Below are 15633 nucleotides of genomic sequence, written 5' to 3' on the forward strand. Positions count from 1 at the left end.
TATCAGACGCTCTGTAAGCCTACTACTCTTCAGCATTTCAAAGGCTGCTACAGCTATTTTATCCGGACGGGAATTCTGTACTGAAAGGCCAGACTCTTAGATATTTCACTCCTCTTTGGCTATTAGCAACATGTGATTCTGTTGGGAAATACGATAATGGAAAATAGCACTTTGTGGTGTTTTGTGACTGCTGCCTCTTGGCTCATGCGTTGTTTCAGCTTCCCATCCTTCGAAATCCAACCGGGCATGGGAAAGGGAGCTGACCGCGACCCTTGCCCATCGGTGTGAGAGAGGACATGCCCGCAGGCAGGGTGAGAGGCTTCAGGGAACTGCCACAACTCGTTTCGCATCCTGGGATCTCCCATCCATCTGCTCCCCTGAGTACAGGGTGTCCTGCTGGCACATAACCTGCAGAGGACGTGGGACGATGGTGCCACTCAAATCTGCCACCTACTTTTGTCCTGACCATAAAATTACACCAGAGGGATTGCCTGGCACATCTGCACAGGGTGTATGAAAAATGCCAAACGGGCTGGGGACAGAGGTTTGCATGGTTATAACATACTTGTATGGGGGTACTAAGGTCACTTGAGTCACATGCCATTCTTCCTTTATCTGAATACACCTGAGCATATTCAAGTGATGCGGGGTGGTAGGGAGAGGGGTGTGATGCTGTGGATGGCTGTGGGGTAAGAGCCTGGGTCTGGGCAGCTGCCTTAGAGGAGCTGGCACACAGTGCCTTGATGGGACAGTGGGGTAAGGATGGGCTTAGTCAGGCCTGACAGATCTTGTGCTGTTCACGCTGCTTATGCCTGAAACCAGCCTCGAAAATGAGACATAAACCCCTGCATCCACACAGTCCCCAGGAAAGCCCAGCATCCAAACTTCTGTGTGAAAGGCAGCACCTTTCAAGCCTGAAAGCAGGAAGTATTTTGCATTTCTCTGGTTACCTGCTGGTGAAAACCACTCCTTGTTTCCTTTACCAGACTGGTTTTGCATAGATCCTGCATGTGATGTGCCAGGCTGGAGGCATAAACAAGTAAGAGTGAGCAAAGCAGGTAAGACACCACTGCAGACCGCAGGGCTTGACCTTTTCACTCCTCGTGTACTTCTGTTGACTTTGATGGCTTGTTGTTTTCAAGGTGAACAATAACACTCCTTCCAACAGGAGGAAGATGGGTAAGGGAAAAGGAGCCTCTCCTCTAGCAAGAAGCGCTCCCCTCCTTGCTAGGAATGTCTTCTCCAACCAAAACCCCCGATACAGAGAGCTTTTAGGGAAACTTAGGTGAGGGCCAAAGGGATTCAGGAAGATGCCCTGGTGGACATCACTGCCCCGAGCTGGTTTTGGGGAGATTACCGCAGCTTCATTCCAGTCTGAGGAGGGTGGCTGGACCCTGGCACAACCCAGGGACAGAGGACTCTGCTTGAAATTCGTGTTTCATTAGCCCAGGGCCACAAACCACAGAAAGGCAAGTGAGACAAGCCTAGCACTGCCTCATTCATCTGCCACTCTTGTGAGAGGAGGACTGTCATTTGTCAAGTTTGACAACTGCAAAGTTCATCAGTTGCTGTTTTTTCCCAGTTTCGCATCCTTCACCCTTTTTTTTTTTTTAGCCCAGTAACGTTCCCTGTTTCAAAACCTTGTGTCTGGTGTTTGCGAATGGAGAAGCTTTGCTTATTAAGTGTTCCCAGGAGGACTAAATTGACTTCTCCCAGGTTTTGGGGTGTGAGCTGAAGACACTGATTTTTGCAGCAATAGTAAAAAAAATCCCCAAACCCAATCCTAAAAGCCCAAAGTGATCTAAGAACAGAGAAACCCATAAAACATGTCAGGTCACAATTCAACAGGAAACAAATAGGGCTAAAAATAAGAATCCATAAATTGCCTTGCAAAGGGCGCTCTAACTACTGATAAAAGGCTCTTTAAATATATCAAAGCCACAAAGACAGCTAGGAAATCAGTGGGAATGCTGGTGACAAGGGTATAAAAGGGGCAGACTGGGATGATGAAGATGTAGCAGAGAAGCTCAGTGATTTTTTTTGTGGTTGTTTTTACGAGCTTCCCACATCTGTCACACTCTGCAGCGGATCAGCTGGAGGAGCCAGAGCCATCGGATGTAAAAAGGTAACACAGAGTAAAGAGGTAGCAGGAGTAAAGGAAAGTAAGTCAAGTAACTAGGTAACAGGAGGTATAAGGTCAAATAGATAAAGTGATTGTTAATAAGTGACCAGGACCAGGTGGCATTGATCCAGAGGACCCAAAAAAAGCAGCGTTGCCCAATGATATGGGGGGCTGCGATACTCAGCTGTGTTCCCGGGCACAGCCAGCCTGTCGCACCCCATAGACTCACTGGGACGTGCTGAACCACCAGGAATAGGTCTCTGAAGCCATTGGCTCGGGAGTGGCAGCCAAAGACCCACCAGAATTTGGGGGTATGCAAAGCTAACGGAGGTCAGCATAAAGCAGAAAAAAAAATACTTTACAGGTGGTGAACTTGCTGCCACAGGGGGTTGCAGATGCTCTATCTGCAGGTTCAGAAAGGGATTAGGCAAATTCAATGATGCAAATGCGTGAGAGAGATGTACCCTTTAACAACAGGATGAGAAAGTGGGGGTGCTGGAGAAAGGGCCTGTAAAAGGAGCCAGGCCCCCAAGATAGCCCCTCCTGTTGCAGCCCCTGGAGCAGAGCCTGTGGCTGGATGGACAGCCTGGGCCAGGGGGACACTGCTCACCTTCTGAACATATTGACCTGCTTTATTCAACAGCAGCACGGGCTGAAAGGTTATGCCTGGAGTGTGTGTACACAACATGTCTTGTATGCCCTAATTATGCCCAGGCTGTTCATGAACCATGGAGAGGCAGGGTAAGGTGCTGTATGCTGGGCTCTTTACTGTTTATGTAGAAACAGCCTCATAAAAGAAACAAGGGAAATGTTTTACAAGCAGATAACTCAAAAAAATGAAAAATACTTTCTGCTTTAGAGCCGGAAAGGTGTTGCCTTTCACGTGCTCCAAAAAACAGCGTCTGGAGCACAAAGTGTATTCCTCTCCTCTCCATGAAAAGCAAATCAAGATCAACAGCTCCCACCCTCCCTCTCCTGGTGGAAGCAAAACAACTTGTGAAGGAGCTGTGCCTCACCTGCTTCTCTCTGTCCCGTGTCCCCAGGCAGTGTCCCCAAACTCCAAGCAGTGTCCCCCATGGCACCCACCAAGGTGGGCAACACCAAGGAGAGCGTAGAGAAAATAGCTGCCCAGGTGCTGGCCCACACACAGCAGAGATTTCCCCAGGTGAGCTGGGAGACCTGCAGGGACAGATAAGTTGGAAAAAGGAAAATACGGCACTGAGAGGAATAAGAAACTTTACCCAGGACTCCAGAAAGGGCTGTGGAGGGACCAGCATTGCTTTTGGTGGGCATCTGTGGCAACCGAGCATTTTCTTCCTCATTTTGCCTGTTCGAAACACTGAGAGCACCCTGAGGGCCATTTGTCCCAGATGCTTTCCCAGTTTGGTTGTTGCTTTGGCAGTCATTTTTTTAAAGTGACATCAGTAGCTTCCCAAAGTAATGTCTGCCACATGTTGGTGCGGTGGGGAGGGCAAGGAAAGCTCTCAGCCCTTCTGAGATGTCCCTAGATCCTTGCCGGTGTCATTGCTGCCTGCCTCGTGCCTGCTGACGTGAGCCTGGCTAAACATTAGGGAATCTCTGCCTCTGCTTTAGTCATGGATATCTGGGTGTAGCTGGGGAAAGAAAGTCTGCTGTATAAATGAGATTTTGGAAAAAAGGTTTTCTCTGAAGTTTTTTATCTGTAGATGCTTTTGTGGGGTAAATCAGCCAAAAATTTTATAAAAATATTTCATATCTGGGACAGTCAATGAATTCAAGAGGTTATTATAGTGCTAAAGTACCTAATTCCCTCTCAAGTAGAGGAATGTTTAAATTGGTGGGAATCAGGGGTCAAGTCCAGGCAGGTATTTCGGTGCCTAACTTGTACCGGCATTAATGGGAATAAGGGACCCTGGGGAGGAATTATGGAACTGGGCCTATATATCATTCCTATAAATGAAACAGGGCTTGTGTTGCACATATGTAACAGTATGTTATTATTATAAAGCAAGGTCTTTCCTCGTAGACTTTTCATCATCTCTCCACTGTTTTGCCCTTCCAAGGTTGGTGTGAACATATTCTGCAGCAAGCTCATGCTGGGCAGGAACCGTTTGCCAGAAAAATACACAAAAACTCAGAGTCCAATGATTTATTTCAGAAAGGGATTAAATAGCCAAGTGTCAACTGAGATTTCGAAAAGCTGCATGGGGCATTGGGAGGCCCAAACTGCACAGATCCAGGGTGAATTTCTTGGAAAGCTGTTCATACCTCCGGTGCACTCTACTTGCCCGGGCGCTTGGGACCTGGGCTTTTACTCCATTTGGTGGGAATTTTGCCAGAGATTCGAGTGGAGGCCAAGCCTCGCTGGCTCTACCTGCTGACATATTAAATCATATTTAATGATGCTTCCCCCACATGCACAGATACAAAAGGGAATCTCTTTGGGCTTTCCATTTATGAGAAACCCTCTGGTAGGTGCACCCCGTAAATGTTCCTGGATCTGTGGCTCTCCCGCAGTACTAATCAAAATGGGTCAGGTTTACTTGAGGCAAGATGTGCAAGAAGAGAGAATATTTCTTAATACACCATGCAAGGTGGTAGGGACGGACCTTCAGGCTGTCAAACGTTCCTCCCACTCCCGCCTCTCTGCGACTGGGAAGAGTCCCTGGCCACAAGATGGAGCTGGCTCTTTGCAGTTTCGGGAAAAGCCTCGCGAAAGGCAAAACTTTTCAAGGAGCACATTTTAATTGGGGTTAACCATTAACAGAGACCACAGGCAGGTTTTCAGTGAGCTGCTAATTTTTAACCCTCTGCTGTGTCACAGCCTTGTGCATCCCCATGCCCGTTCTTTTGATAACTTCCTCCTTAACTTTGGGATCATGGCATATTTTTCGGGGTGGCTCATGGCTGGAGACATCCTGTCACCCATTTGAGTTCAGCACGTCAGTGAGCCTCTCCTGAAAATAGCCGCACAGGCAGCCAAGTGCCACCCAGCCTGCGCCGGGAGCTATAGGAACACCAAAACTTGACAGGTTTGGTCGGGCTCCATCATCACTCTTTGAAGGACTCAAGTTTATGCACCTTAGAGGCATGAGGAAAATCTCCCCCATGTGCCTGCCTTGCTTTCCAGCCCAGCAGCTCCAGGCATGGACTTTCACAGAGATTTATTCTGAACTCTGCTTTTTTTCATGTTGGATAGGAAGAAAACTTGGCAAGATGACTTTAGGTGCCATTCTCTGCTTCCCAGCAGTATTGCAATGCTGCTTCTCAGCAGGTCAGGAGTGGTAGTGTTGCTCTTGAGTAGTTGAGAACAGAGGCTGGTTCTCAGACGATAAAAACAGATATTTTAAAGTCTATTTTTATAGCAGGCAGCAGCAACATGAAATGCATCTTTAGATGGAGGATAGCACGTACTATATAAGAAACGATGAAATTCATGATTGTCATTTTTTGACATGTGGCAGTTGCCTATTACTGTCAAGGATTTTGTGTGAATTAGAATCTTTTTGCAGCTTCCATGGAAAAAGCAGGAGACAAACTTTTTCCATGGCTGCAAAAACCCCAGCAGCCAGGTCTGTGGGCTGGCTTGAGGGTGGACAGCGTGGGGACGGCAAAGCCACACAGTGCCCGCAGCATGTGCCTCTGTGCTCCCACTTCCCATTGTGACCCAGCCAGGAGGACCCAGTAAAGAGCATGGTGAGGAACCAGAAGGGAAGAAAGTGTTTTCCTAACACAAGAACTGTTTGTAACATGGGGGAGGTCCCCAAGGTTCAAAGGAGTTTGCCTTTTATTTCATATCCCTGATCCTATGCCCCAGCTTGACCCTAGTTCCCCCAAACCTCTTTTTTATTAAAACCATAAATCAGCCCAGTGTGATTATCATCTATGTTCCAGTTTTGCCCATCTTTTGTTGTACAGAACGCTGCTTGGACCAAAGGACTGAGGGACATGCAGGACCTGCTGCGCCAGCAGTGTCCAAGGCCAGGCTGCATCTGGGTTTGTCTTCCAGCCATCACTGGCTTCACTGTGACTTCTGGAAATGGGTAACCTTAGCTGTCTTAGCTGGTCTTCCTGGCACACTAGAGAGATGTCCCTGAGATCCTACGGCTTCTGAACCTACTGCAGATGTGGTGGTTGAACGAGTTATATCCAACAATGAAGTTATAATGGGTTCTACCCAGTCAGAAAATGTCTCTTCCAGCTGGAGCTTCTAGTAACTAGCAACCCTAAACTTATGCCACAGAGTCTAGAAACGGGAGAAAGTCAGAGATGTCCCAGAATTTTACTGCAGGATCAAGGCAATATTTTGCGAAACGTTAAGGCAGAGGTGGAGTGTCACCCTGAAACAGGCTGGGGCTGTGGGCTGGGGCCCTGGGACCAGCATTTTGCTCACACTGGTGCAGAAATAGGGGTCATTGTTGAAAATCTAGAACCTCTTCAGTGCCATGGCAGACATCTAGATGTGACTCAGATGCTTTTACCCACCCTTCCTGCCACGAGGAAGATACGACAATGAAAACCTATCTTTAGAACACCCAAAGTATCCCTGATAAAGCATTTTATTTGTTTTGACTGATAATAAAAGAGCCAAAGAACTAACTTACAACTGCATCGCTTGCAAATGCATGCCTAGGTCAGATACACCGGGTTTATGTCCTGCTTTGGCCATAGCTTTAAAACGCAAGTGATAAGAAAGCAAGTACAAAGATCAGGCCTTTCCAGCCCGGGGGTTTTCCTCTCTCTGTTCCAGCAGAACTGTGAAATGATACTCAAAACCTGAGTTCAAGGGCCTCCCTGGCACCTAAATACTTGAAGGACCCTGAGGAATCTCAGTCTCATGGACTAAGTGATTCTCAAGAATGGCATTTTGTAGACAGGAGACATGATGGTCAAGAGAGAAAAGACACAGGCAGCGTTGATGGCTGTTCCTGGAGATAAGACGGACTGTTGCAGGTCATCCTTTCCCAATCCCCAGGACATACAGCCCTTCTTTGGGTTCCCATCCCAAAATCGTGGTGCTGCTTCAAACTCATTTTCTGCTGGCTTGTATGATCCCTTTGTCCTCAATAATCTTGTCAACACATGGGCACTAAAAGCTTTTGTTCTCAGTTCCTTATTCAGCACAAGGGAATCCCAGGAGGAAGACAAAGGGTTTATCTGGTTTCCTACATGGAGGCAACCTTCTTTTTGGGCATCTGCTGCCACCCTGTCCCTGACTCCAGAAAAACAGCCAGCACACATTGGTCCAGCACCCTTGTCACTGCAAGCAGGAAGGATTTATACAAACACCCTCTCTGAGGACCTTCCTTTCAGGCCACACGTTACCTCTGCTGATGCTTCGTTTCTTGGTCCATGGCTGACCTCAGGGACACAAGGCTGCCTGCTCGCTCCAGATGTGAGCGCACGTGGTGGGTGCATTCCCCATGTTCACCCACCACGAAGTCCCCCTCTTGAGGTTGCAGCTGCTCGCTTGGTCATTAGGGCAATTACATCCCCTTTTGCTTCTGCATGCGGGGGCAAGAGCGCAGCGCTGGCTTCGGAGAAGGGTATTAAGGTTGTTCTCATCAGGGAAGCAGCAGCGCTTCCTCCTCTGCAGCTCTGCCCAGTCTTTCCCTGTAGAGCCCTGGGCCCACACTGTGGTCTGTGGGTCAGCAGTGGTCTACTGGGATGAGATATACGGCTTGTGAATCTGCGGGACCTTCACAGGGGTTTGGCTTGAAAAATACGATCAAAAGTGTACATGATTGACAGCAAGTGTTGAGCACTGGTAACAGCCCACAGCTCAAAAATTGTGTAGCAGCAGCCTCTGACCTTCTCCCTTCTCTCAGGGGTTTCTCGTGGGGGCTGTGGGTCAAGGCCAGCCTCAGCATGGTGGGCACCAGGTGCTTGCGGTGATGCCGCAGGCGCCCACAGAAAGCCAGGGCAGGCACTTGACCTCGGCTGAGCCCAGCTAAATATAACAGATGACTGGTGAGCTCCTACGCCTTGCCTGGCTCTGGTCCCACTGCAATACTTTCCTTCTGAAAGTCATCCCCCTCTTCCTCAAATCCTCTTCTCTGCTACTTGAGATGCCACAGTCGAGTCTCACAAGGTGGTTTTCTTTCCCCTGAATAGTTTCTTCCTCCCATGACCCTGCTTTTCCTTTCTCCCTCTTGTTCACTCACCATCGGCCTCTGTGCATCTGCTCCTTCCCCCCAGCACTCCCCATCCAGCATGGCAGGACACAGGGACAAGGAATAAGGGATGAGAGATGAGGGACAAGAGATGAAGGTCTCCCTGCTCCTACAACCAGGGCTATTAAAGCCCTCACACAGAAGTCTATCTACATATGTTTGTACATGTGGTTGCGTCTTGGGGTACCTGGGCGTGGCCAGAAGATCTAGGTCTACACAAGGCTTCTCTGGGCATTAAAGCTCCTATCAGGTACTTTATCTCATGCAAATGCAGGATCTGCATTTCATTTTCTTTTTTCTCGTAGAAATACAAAAACACATCACAGAGAAACAACCTGCTTTGAAGTCCCTGCGCACCACATCTTGCATTTCCAGGTCAGTCACAACATGGCCAGTATTTTATTATTAATAAAGAGTGATGGCAGGCACCTTATTGCGCTCCCGGGATATGGGGGAGAGCTGATGCTGCCCCTTTCCCCACACACAGCCGACGGCTCGAGGGCAGTTTGTAGGTCACAGCCAGGCCCACGCATCACGTTCCTAGCACAACAGCGGGTTTGGTGAGGCATTTAGTAATATTTTTGCAGTGGTTGCAAGCAGTACAGCTGTGATGCTCCTACAGCCGCACTAGCAGTTACGCTGACTTAGCAGCACCAAGGCAGTTAATATGTTACAACTTTTTGTAGTGGGTATTTCCTAAGACAACAAATAGTCGCTTTAAACCCAAACATGGTGTCTCCCAGGAGAGGCTGAAGAAATCAGTAAGGTTTATGAAAGCAGCGTTGGAAATCAGTGCAAATAAGGGGGAATTTTGGCAGGTGGCATTACAGTTAATCACTTCTTTCTGAGAGCAGTGATGCAATGTGCTGGATTGAGGGCATGAGTTTTAAGCAAAATCTGATGGTGAGGTCTAGTAGACATTATGCTAAAGTGGCATGAAGGTCTGCAGGCCACGGGTAGTTAACTGTTACTATAAATTGCCTTTAAAACCAGTGATCAGCTCCACGGTTGATTATGATTTCTTTTAAAAACAGAAAGCTCCACAGCAACCCGAACACCAGCATAAATCCGCCGTTCCCTTTAGATCTGAAGTGTTGATGTCCCATCGCACCAGGGACAGGCGGTGGGTGTGCGGACAGTGCCAAAAAGCCGGCAGGCAGGGCAGCGCTGCCTGGACGCCCTTGCTGAGAGAGCCCTTTAACAGATGGACGCAGTTTGTTTGCACAGAGAAAATCCCTGAAGCAGGAAAATGCCACGTAAGAGCCGCCACTGACCCGTGGGGAAATGAATGCAAGCCCCGCTGCGAGCCAGGAGGGGAGGGCGCGCATTATTCCTGTGGGTACGTACACACGTGTGGCTGCGTGTGCGTGTGTCGGTGCACACCGTGCCCACCTGCCTGCGGGTACGTGCCTGCGTGTGCCCGTGTATACGCATCTCTGTGCGTCTGAAAGATGCGCGCGCGCGCGTGTGTGTGTGTCTGTGAAAGGTACGCACGTGTGTGTGCATAGGTGCATGCGTGTGTGCACATGTGCACGCATCTGTGGGCAGGGATGTGCGTGCCTCTGTGGGCAGGTAGGTGCGTGCGTGCAGGCACGTGCGGGTGGGTGTACGCGTGTGCGTGTATGAAACGGGCACGCACGTCCACACGTGACGCGAGCAGGCACACACGCACGTGTGCGTGCGTGCGGGCGCGAATGCGGGCGGGCGCGCAGATGCAGCCTCTGCGGGCGTGTGCCCCTGTGCGCACCCACCCACCCGCCCACCCGTGTGCGTGGGCCAGGCCGTGCCCGCTCCGCGCCCGCGGGGGACGGGGTGACGCCTCCCTGCGCGAATGGGGGGCGGGGAGGCGGCAGCTCCCCTCGGCAGCGGGACGGACACACCGACACACCGACGGGCGCACGGACACGCGCGCCCGCCCCGGCCCGTCCCGTCCCGTCCCGCCGCCCCCGGGGCAGCTCCGCGGCGCCGCCCCCGCCTCCTCCTCCGCCGCCGCCGCCGCCGCCGCCGCCGCGGCTGCACAAAAGGCGGCGGGGAGGGCCCGGCCGGGAAGGGCTGCCCGGCCGCCCCGGCCGCCCGCACCATGCCCCGCCGAGGGGGGCTGCCGGCCCCCGCCGCCGCCCGCCGGCCCCCCCCGCTCCTCCTCCTCCGCCTCCTCCTCCTGGCCGCCCCGCTGCAGCCCGGCAGAGGTAAGGGCCGCTCCGCTCCCCCGCCGCTGCGGGCCCTGCAAACGCCGCCGCAGAAGGCGGATTATCCCCCAAACTCGCTTCGGGGCACTTTTGTTACGGTTTATATTTTTTCCCTCTCTCCCCTCCCCCCCCCCCCCCCGCCGCTTCCCGGCCGCCTCAGCCCCGCTCCCATCTCCCCACCGCCGCCCTGCGCTGGGTTTTGCCTGGGCGCCCATTCCCCCTCCAGCCCCGGTGCCGGCTCGCTGCCCGCCCCCCGCTGCCCGCCCCCCCCCCCCCCCCGGTGCCGGGGCTCTCTGCGCTTCCCCCTCCGGCCCCGGGCCGACCCCGAGCCCCGCCGCGGGGCTGCACCCGGGTGCCCCCCGGCCCGCTGCGCCCCCGGCTGCGGGGCGGCGCGGAGCCGCGCTCCGGCTGCGCGGCTGGGGACGGACCGCATCGCTGGGCTCTGCGGGGCGGGCTGTTACACCTTCGCCTTAAAAACAGCCATAGATCCACCTCTCGCTATATATATACACTTTAATGGAACCAGCTATAACCACTTCTATTCAGGGAAGAGCACTTCCCTGGGATGTTTGCCTGAGCAGCGTGTGTTAATTGATCGGATGAGGAACAACAGCATAAAGCCACAAGCGTTCTCTCTGCCAGGGACCGATCTCCGCGCTCTCACCTTCCGTCGTTCTCCCAGTCTCGCCTTACATCGTTTCCTCACGTCCGCATTGTGCCCAGGGAGCGGTCCTTGTCCCTCGTCCCCAGCGGGGATGCTCTCACGGCTCCTGCACGGACCCGGAGATCGCAGCGCAGTTTGTGACTCTGCTCCAAGTAGTGCTGGAAACGAGGTTTCTCCCCTCTCTTGAACACTCGGGGAAACTTTTTTTGTGTGAAGGGAGCCCACAAAGTGCCTGAGTCCATCATTCTGGTACTTACCATCAGTGCTTAATGTTTCAGTGAGTTATCTTAACAAGAGGCTCATCTTGCAGAGTGCTGTGGCATGCAACTGCCAAATCTCGGAAGAGGTTTTCTTAGCTGCTTTATTTATTTATTTAGTCAGTCTGTTCCTTAGAATTGGTGATTCAATAGTGCAGCAGACCGTCTTGGGGATGAGGCTCTTAGGATGCTTATTGCAAGCATAAATGAAGTGATCTTTTTTCACACTTAGCTGTATAAAGTACATATTTTTATTTATTTTTTTTTCCCCAAACAGGCCAGTACATTCATCTCAGTTTGAGGAGCTGCCCAAACTAGGATTTCTTGCAGAACAGGTTTAAAATGAGGTCTGATAGCCTGGAGTGTCTTTATGAGTAGATTTGTTGAGTACATTTCATGGGAGTTTCATATCTTGCTATGCATCAGTAGTTTGATGTATTAAAAACTCAGCTGTCTAGTGGGATGCACTGTCTTCCTCTGCTTTTTTGGGCTCTCCAGCGGCTCAGTCCAAGGGAAGGATATCGTTTGGAGATGCTCTTTGTGTCTGCTGGACACTGCTCTGCAGAATGAAATAGGGTGCAGGGCTTAGGACTCAGCAGTATCAGTGTGAAGGACTGTATGTGGGGTGTGGAGCTCAGCAGTCCAGTGGGGGTGGATTATTTTCCTCTGGAGTAATCCCAGCTAAATCCTGGATGGAATTTTCCCATTATAAGAAGTTTAGTTGAAGTTCAGGAGTGGTTTTGTTAAGTGTATCAGAATCGAGGAACAGACTGAGTTTCTTCCAGTCTCACTGGGTGACTGGCCCCAGCAGCTGGAAGGATTGGGGCTAGCATGAGCATCTTCAGGTCCTAGCTTTGCCCGATTCAGGAAAGACTGCGCTGAATCAAGCACAGCAAAGACTTGCATCTGGAAAATCCTGCGCGTTTTTACTCCAACTCAAAAAGGTCGGGTTTCAGTCAAAATCAGAGGGCATCACAAAGCTCTGTTTCCACAATAATGCTGGAAACGGTTTGGTGTTGCTTCAAAGTGGAAAGAAAAGCACACTTGGAAACTTCAAAAGCTGCCACCAGGAGGAATGTCACCCCATGGCCGGCCACAGGAGCGTGGGCTGCTTTGGTCATGGCACCCAGTGAAAGGAGACCTTGTTTTTCATTTAGACATTACTATTACTAAGTAAACTCTCAAAAATCCAGCAGTCAGGAATGGATGTAAATATTATCCTATTTTCCTGCGGATGGGCAAGTGAAGCTGTGGGAGAGCCAGGGCTGGGTAGCCAGGGTACAAACGCAAGTGTTTGCTTTATAAAGCCCATTATTTTTGCTCTGTTACCCCATGCGCTGCTGCCAGAGCAGCAGCTCTCGAGGAGACGCTTTGGGCTGTATTGTAGGGTTTGTAAATGAAAATGTTAATCTCTGTGCTGATTATAACTCAGTTGAACAAGTTACATTTTACTTCATATTGCTTATTTATGTTTTTGAGCTCTTTCAATGTCTGGGAGCTGGAATGTAACTTCTGAATGTGAACAAGGAATGAAACGCCTGGGTATGTGGTAACAACCAGCAAAAAAAAAAAAAAAAGCCCTAAGAAGGCTCTTGTTTGGTATGAATGAGCCCAAGCAGCCCGTCTGAATGAGAGTCATAGAGAAAGTGCAGGGCTTTGCGCTCCCGGGTTAGAGTTAACCACCTTGCGGGCAGCAGAGACCCGTCAGTGCAGGGCTCTGACACGGTCATGCCTCGGCGATGACTGAGAATTCCTGACAGGACCTACTTATCCTCCTTTTGCTTTTAGCCTAGGGCATGCTAAGTTTTCCTCCAGCCGTCCAGCTTGATTCACTGCTTCCTGCATTCACAGCCTGGCCCATATGGGAGCGACCCAGGCAGCCACTGCTTCTCATTTTTTGGTGCAATATTTACATGGGATACAGCAAAAATCCCTTTTCCAAAACTCTTCGGGCAGAAAGTTCTTGGGACGGGAGAAAACTCAGTGTGGCTCTTCAGCAGCCATCGGCAAGTCTGCGCGGTCTCCAGTGTGGTGCAATGGTATCTGCAGATGCAACTGGCTGAAAATAGAGGCCTGACAATGCTTTTATTGACATTTGGGTTGGAAAAAATAGCAGACTCGGAGTTTGAGCCTCAGGCATTTCGTTTGGAGTGTGCAGCCTCTGTGCTGAATCCTCGGTTGAAGGTTTGTTTAATCAGTTATTGACAGTAGAAGTTAATAGTCGCACCCGGGGGGGAGCTGGGGCATTGGTGGTACCGAAGGGCACATTCATAGCCACAGGCGTGCTTAAACAAGCTGCTGCATTCAAAGCCGATACCATTGATGTTTGCTTCAGTTTAACTTGTGTGGTTCCGCTTGATTTTTAAAGCCCAAATCCCAAATTGTGGATTTTGAGAGCGAAACTCGCTTGCTACCCCTTGTGCTGCTGGACACCAGCAACTCGGGAGCAAAGAGCATCACCCACTGCCCTGCTTGCTGCTGCCTCGGTGGGTGCAGAGTCCCTGCCGGCATCACGGGCAGGGAGAGCCCTTGGCCATGGTGTGGTGTCTGCCACCCTGGCCAGCCTTGGACATACCCCAGTGCAAATATGCTGCCAGGCTTAACCTGGATATCCCGTGGAAATGACTCTCTTAATGAATTAATTTACTGTAACATGGGACCACTATGGAAATCACGTGTGTGGAAGGGGGAGATGAGTATCTTCCAAAGCTGCTTGGGTCTCTTTAGCTTGGAGGAGACTGAGGGGCAACCTCATTAGTGTTTATAAATACATAAAGGTCGAGTGTCAGGAGGATGGAGCTGGGCTCTTCTTGGTGATGGCCAATGATAGGACAAGGGGCAACAAGTGCAAGCTGGAGCATAGGAGGTTTCACATTAACATAAGGAAAAACTTTTTCACTGTGAGGGTGGCAGAGCACTGGAACAGGCTGCCCAGAGAGGTTGTGGAGTCTCCTCTGGAGACGTTCAAAACCCGCCTGGATGCATTCCTGTGTGATCTACTCTAGGTGGTCCTGCTCTGGCAGGGGGCTTGGACTAGGTGATCTTTTGAGGTCACTTCCAACCCCTAACATTCTGTGATTTTTTTTTTTTTTTTTGGGGGGGGAGGGGGCATATATTCAGCTGGAAAAATTGAGAAGATGTATCTAGTATGAAAAGTTTGCATCTTGGTGGGTTTTGGACAGCCAATTCTGTATTTCAGGCTGGTCAAACATTTACTACCTTCTGTCTGCAGTGATGGAAGTATTTTTGAATAGCTGAACTCTTTGATTAACTAGAAACCACTGAAAAAGAGGGAAGAAAAATCACCAGAGTCATATTTTAGAGGTTCTCAGCCCCTCAGCATGAGTTTCTGTCCTTTTAATTTTTCTTGGGAAGGAAAAGAAAACAAGACCTCCTTACAGGTGAAGAGAGATTTATGCCTTTGCTTGCCTTTTGAGCTCCTGGGAGATTCTTTGCTCTTGTTTGAACTTACAGTGTGGTTAGTGTTAAGAATATCTTAGAAAACCCCTGAACACTGTTTTGGAGTGAAGTAACCATTCAGCCCACCCCACTCTGTCCTTCTCTCTTTCTGAAGGTCTCAATCTGTGCACCAGTGGAAGCGCCACGTCCTGTGAAGAGTGTCTCCTCATCCATCCCAAGTGTGCCTGGTGCTCCAAGGAGGTAGGCGGGCAGACCTCGTTTGTCTTGCATGCTTTTTGTAACGCAGGAAGGGAGCTGTTCCCCCACCTCACCTGTTCTGACACCCTCCTGTGCCAGAAGGGGTGGGTGAGGGCAGCGAGTGCTCCATGCCGAGCATCTTTTGGGTCTACGCAACTCCTCAGCTCTTTGACACCATAGGAAATAAGTCTCCAACCCTGCTGGCCTCTTTGCATCCTCAATAGAGCAGCACTGTTCCTTCAGTCCTTCTGTCCCTTCAATTACCTTCTTGTTTTCTGTGGCTGCTGGGTCACTGCATAGGCTCTGTGTTGCAGGGAGTCTTGCTCGAAAGCATTCTCCCTAAAAAGCCCCAGGCCCTTGGCTGGTGTACCCCTACGTGTTCTTTGTTGTGTGGCCTGGCATGGCATGGGCTCTTTGTCTGTAACAAAGATAATTCTCCTTTCTGAACCTATTGTGTCATTTTGGGGGATGACCCATGCTTCTGGTGTCTGTGCCATACTGTGGTGATGAGTTACACAGCTTAACTGTGCGCTTTGGGGTGAAAATGCATCCTTATGTTGGTGCTGAAGCTGCTCAGCCATCATTTCATTGGGCC

General features: G+C 50.5%; 1 protein-coding gene across 1 annotated transcript in view; it reads left to right on the forward strand.

Moving 5' to 3' along the window:
• Nucleotides 1-10354: 10354 nt before the first annotated feature.
• ITGB5 (integrin subunit beta 5) overlaps nucleotides 10355-15633 on the forward strand; it is a 60497-nt gene continuing 55218 nt past the window's right edge. Inside the window, exons 1-2 of the mRNA XM_086465120.1 lie at nucleotides 10355-10460; nucleotides 14956-15041. Coding sequence (XP_086321246.1) covers nucleotides 10355-10460; nucleotides 14956-15041 — 192 coding nt within the window. The remainder of the gene's footprint in view (nucleotides 10461-14955; nucleotides 15042-15633) is intronic.

This window comes from Leptosomus discolor, chromosome 5 (assembly GCF_034619465.1).
Source record: "Leptosomus discolor isolate bLepDis1 chromosome 5, bLepDis1.hap2, whole genome shotgun sequence".
NCBI classification, from domain to species: domain Eukaryota; kingdom Metazoa; phylum Chordata; class Aves; order Leptosomiformes; family Leptosomidae; genus Leptosomus; species Leptosomus discolor.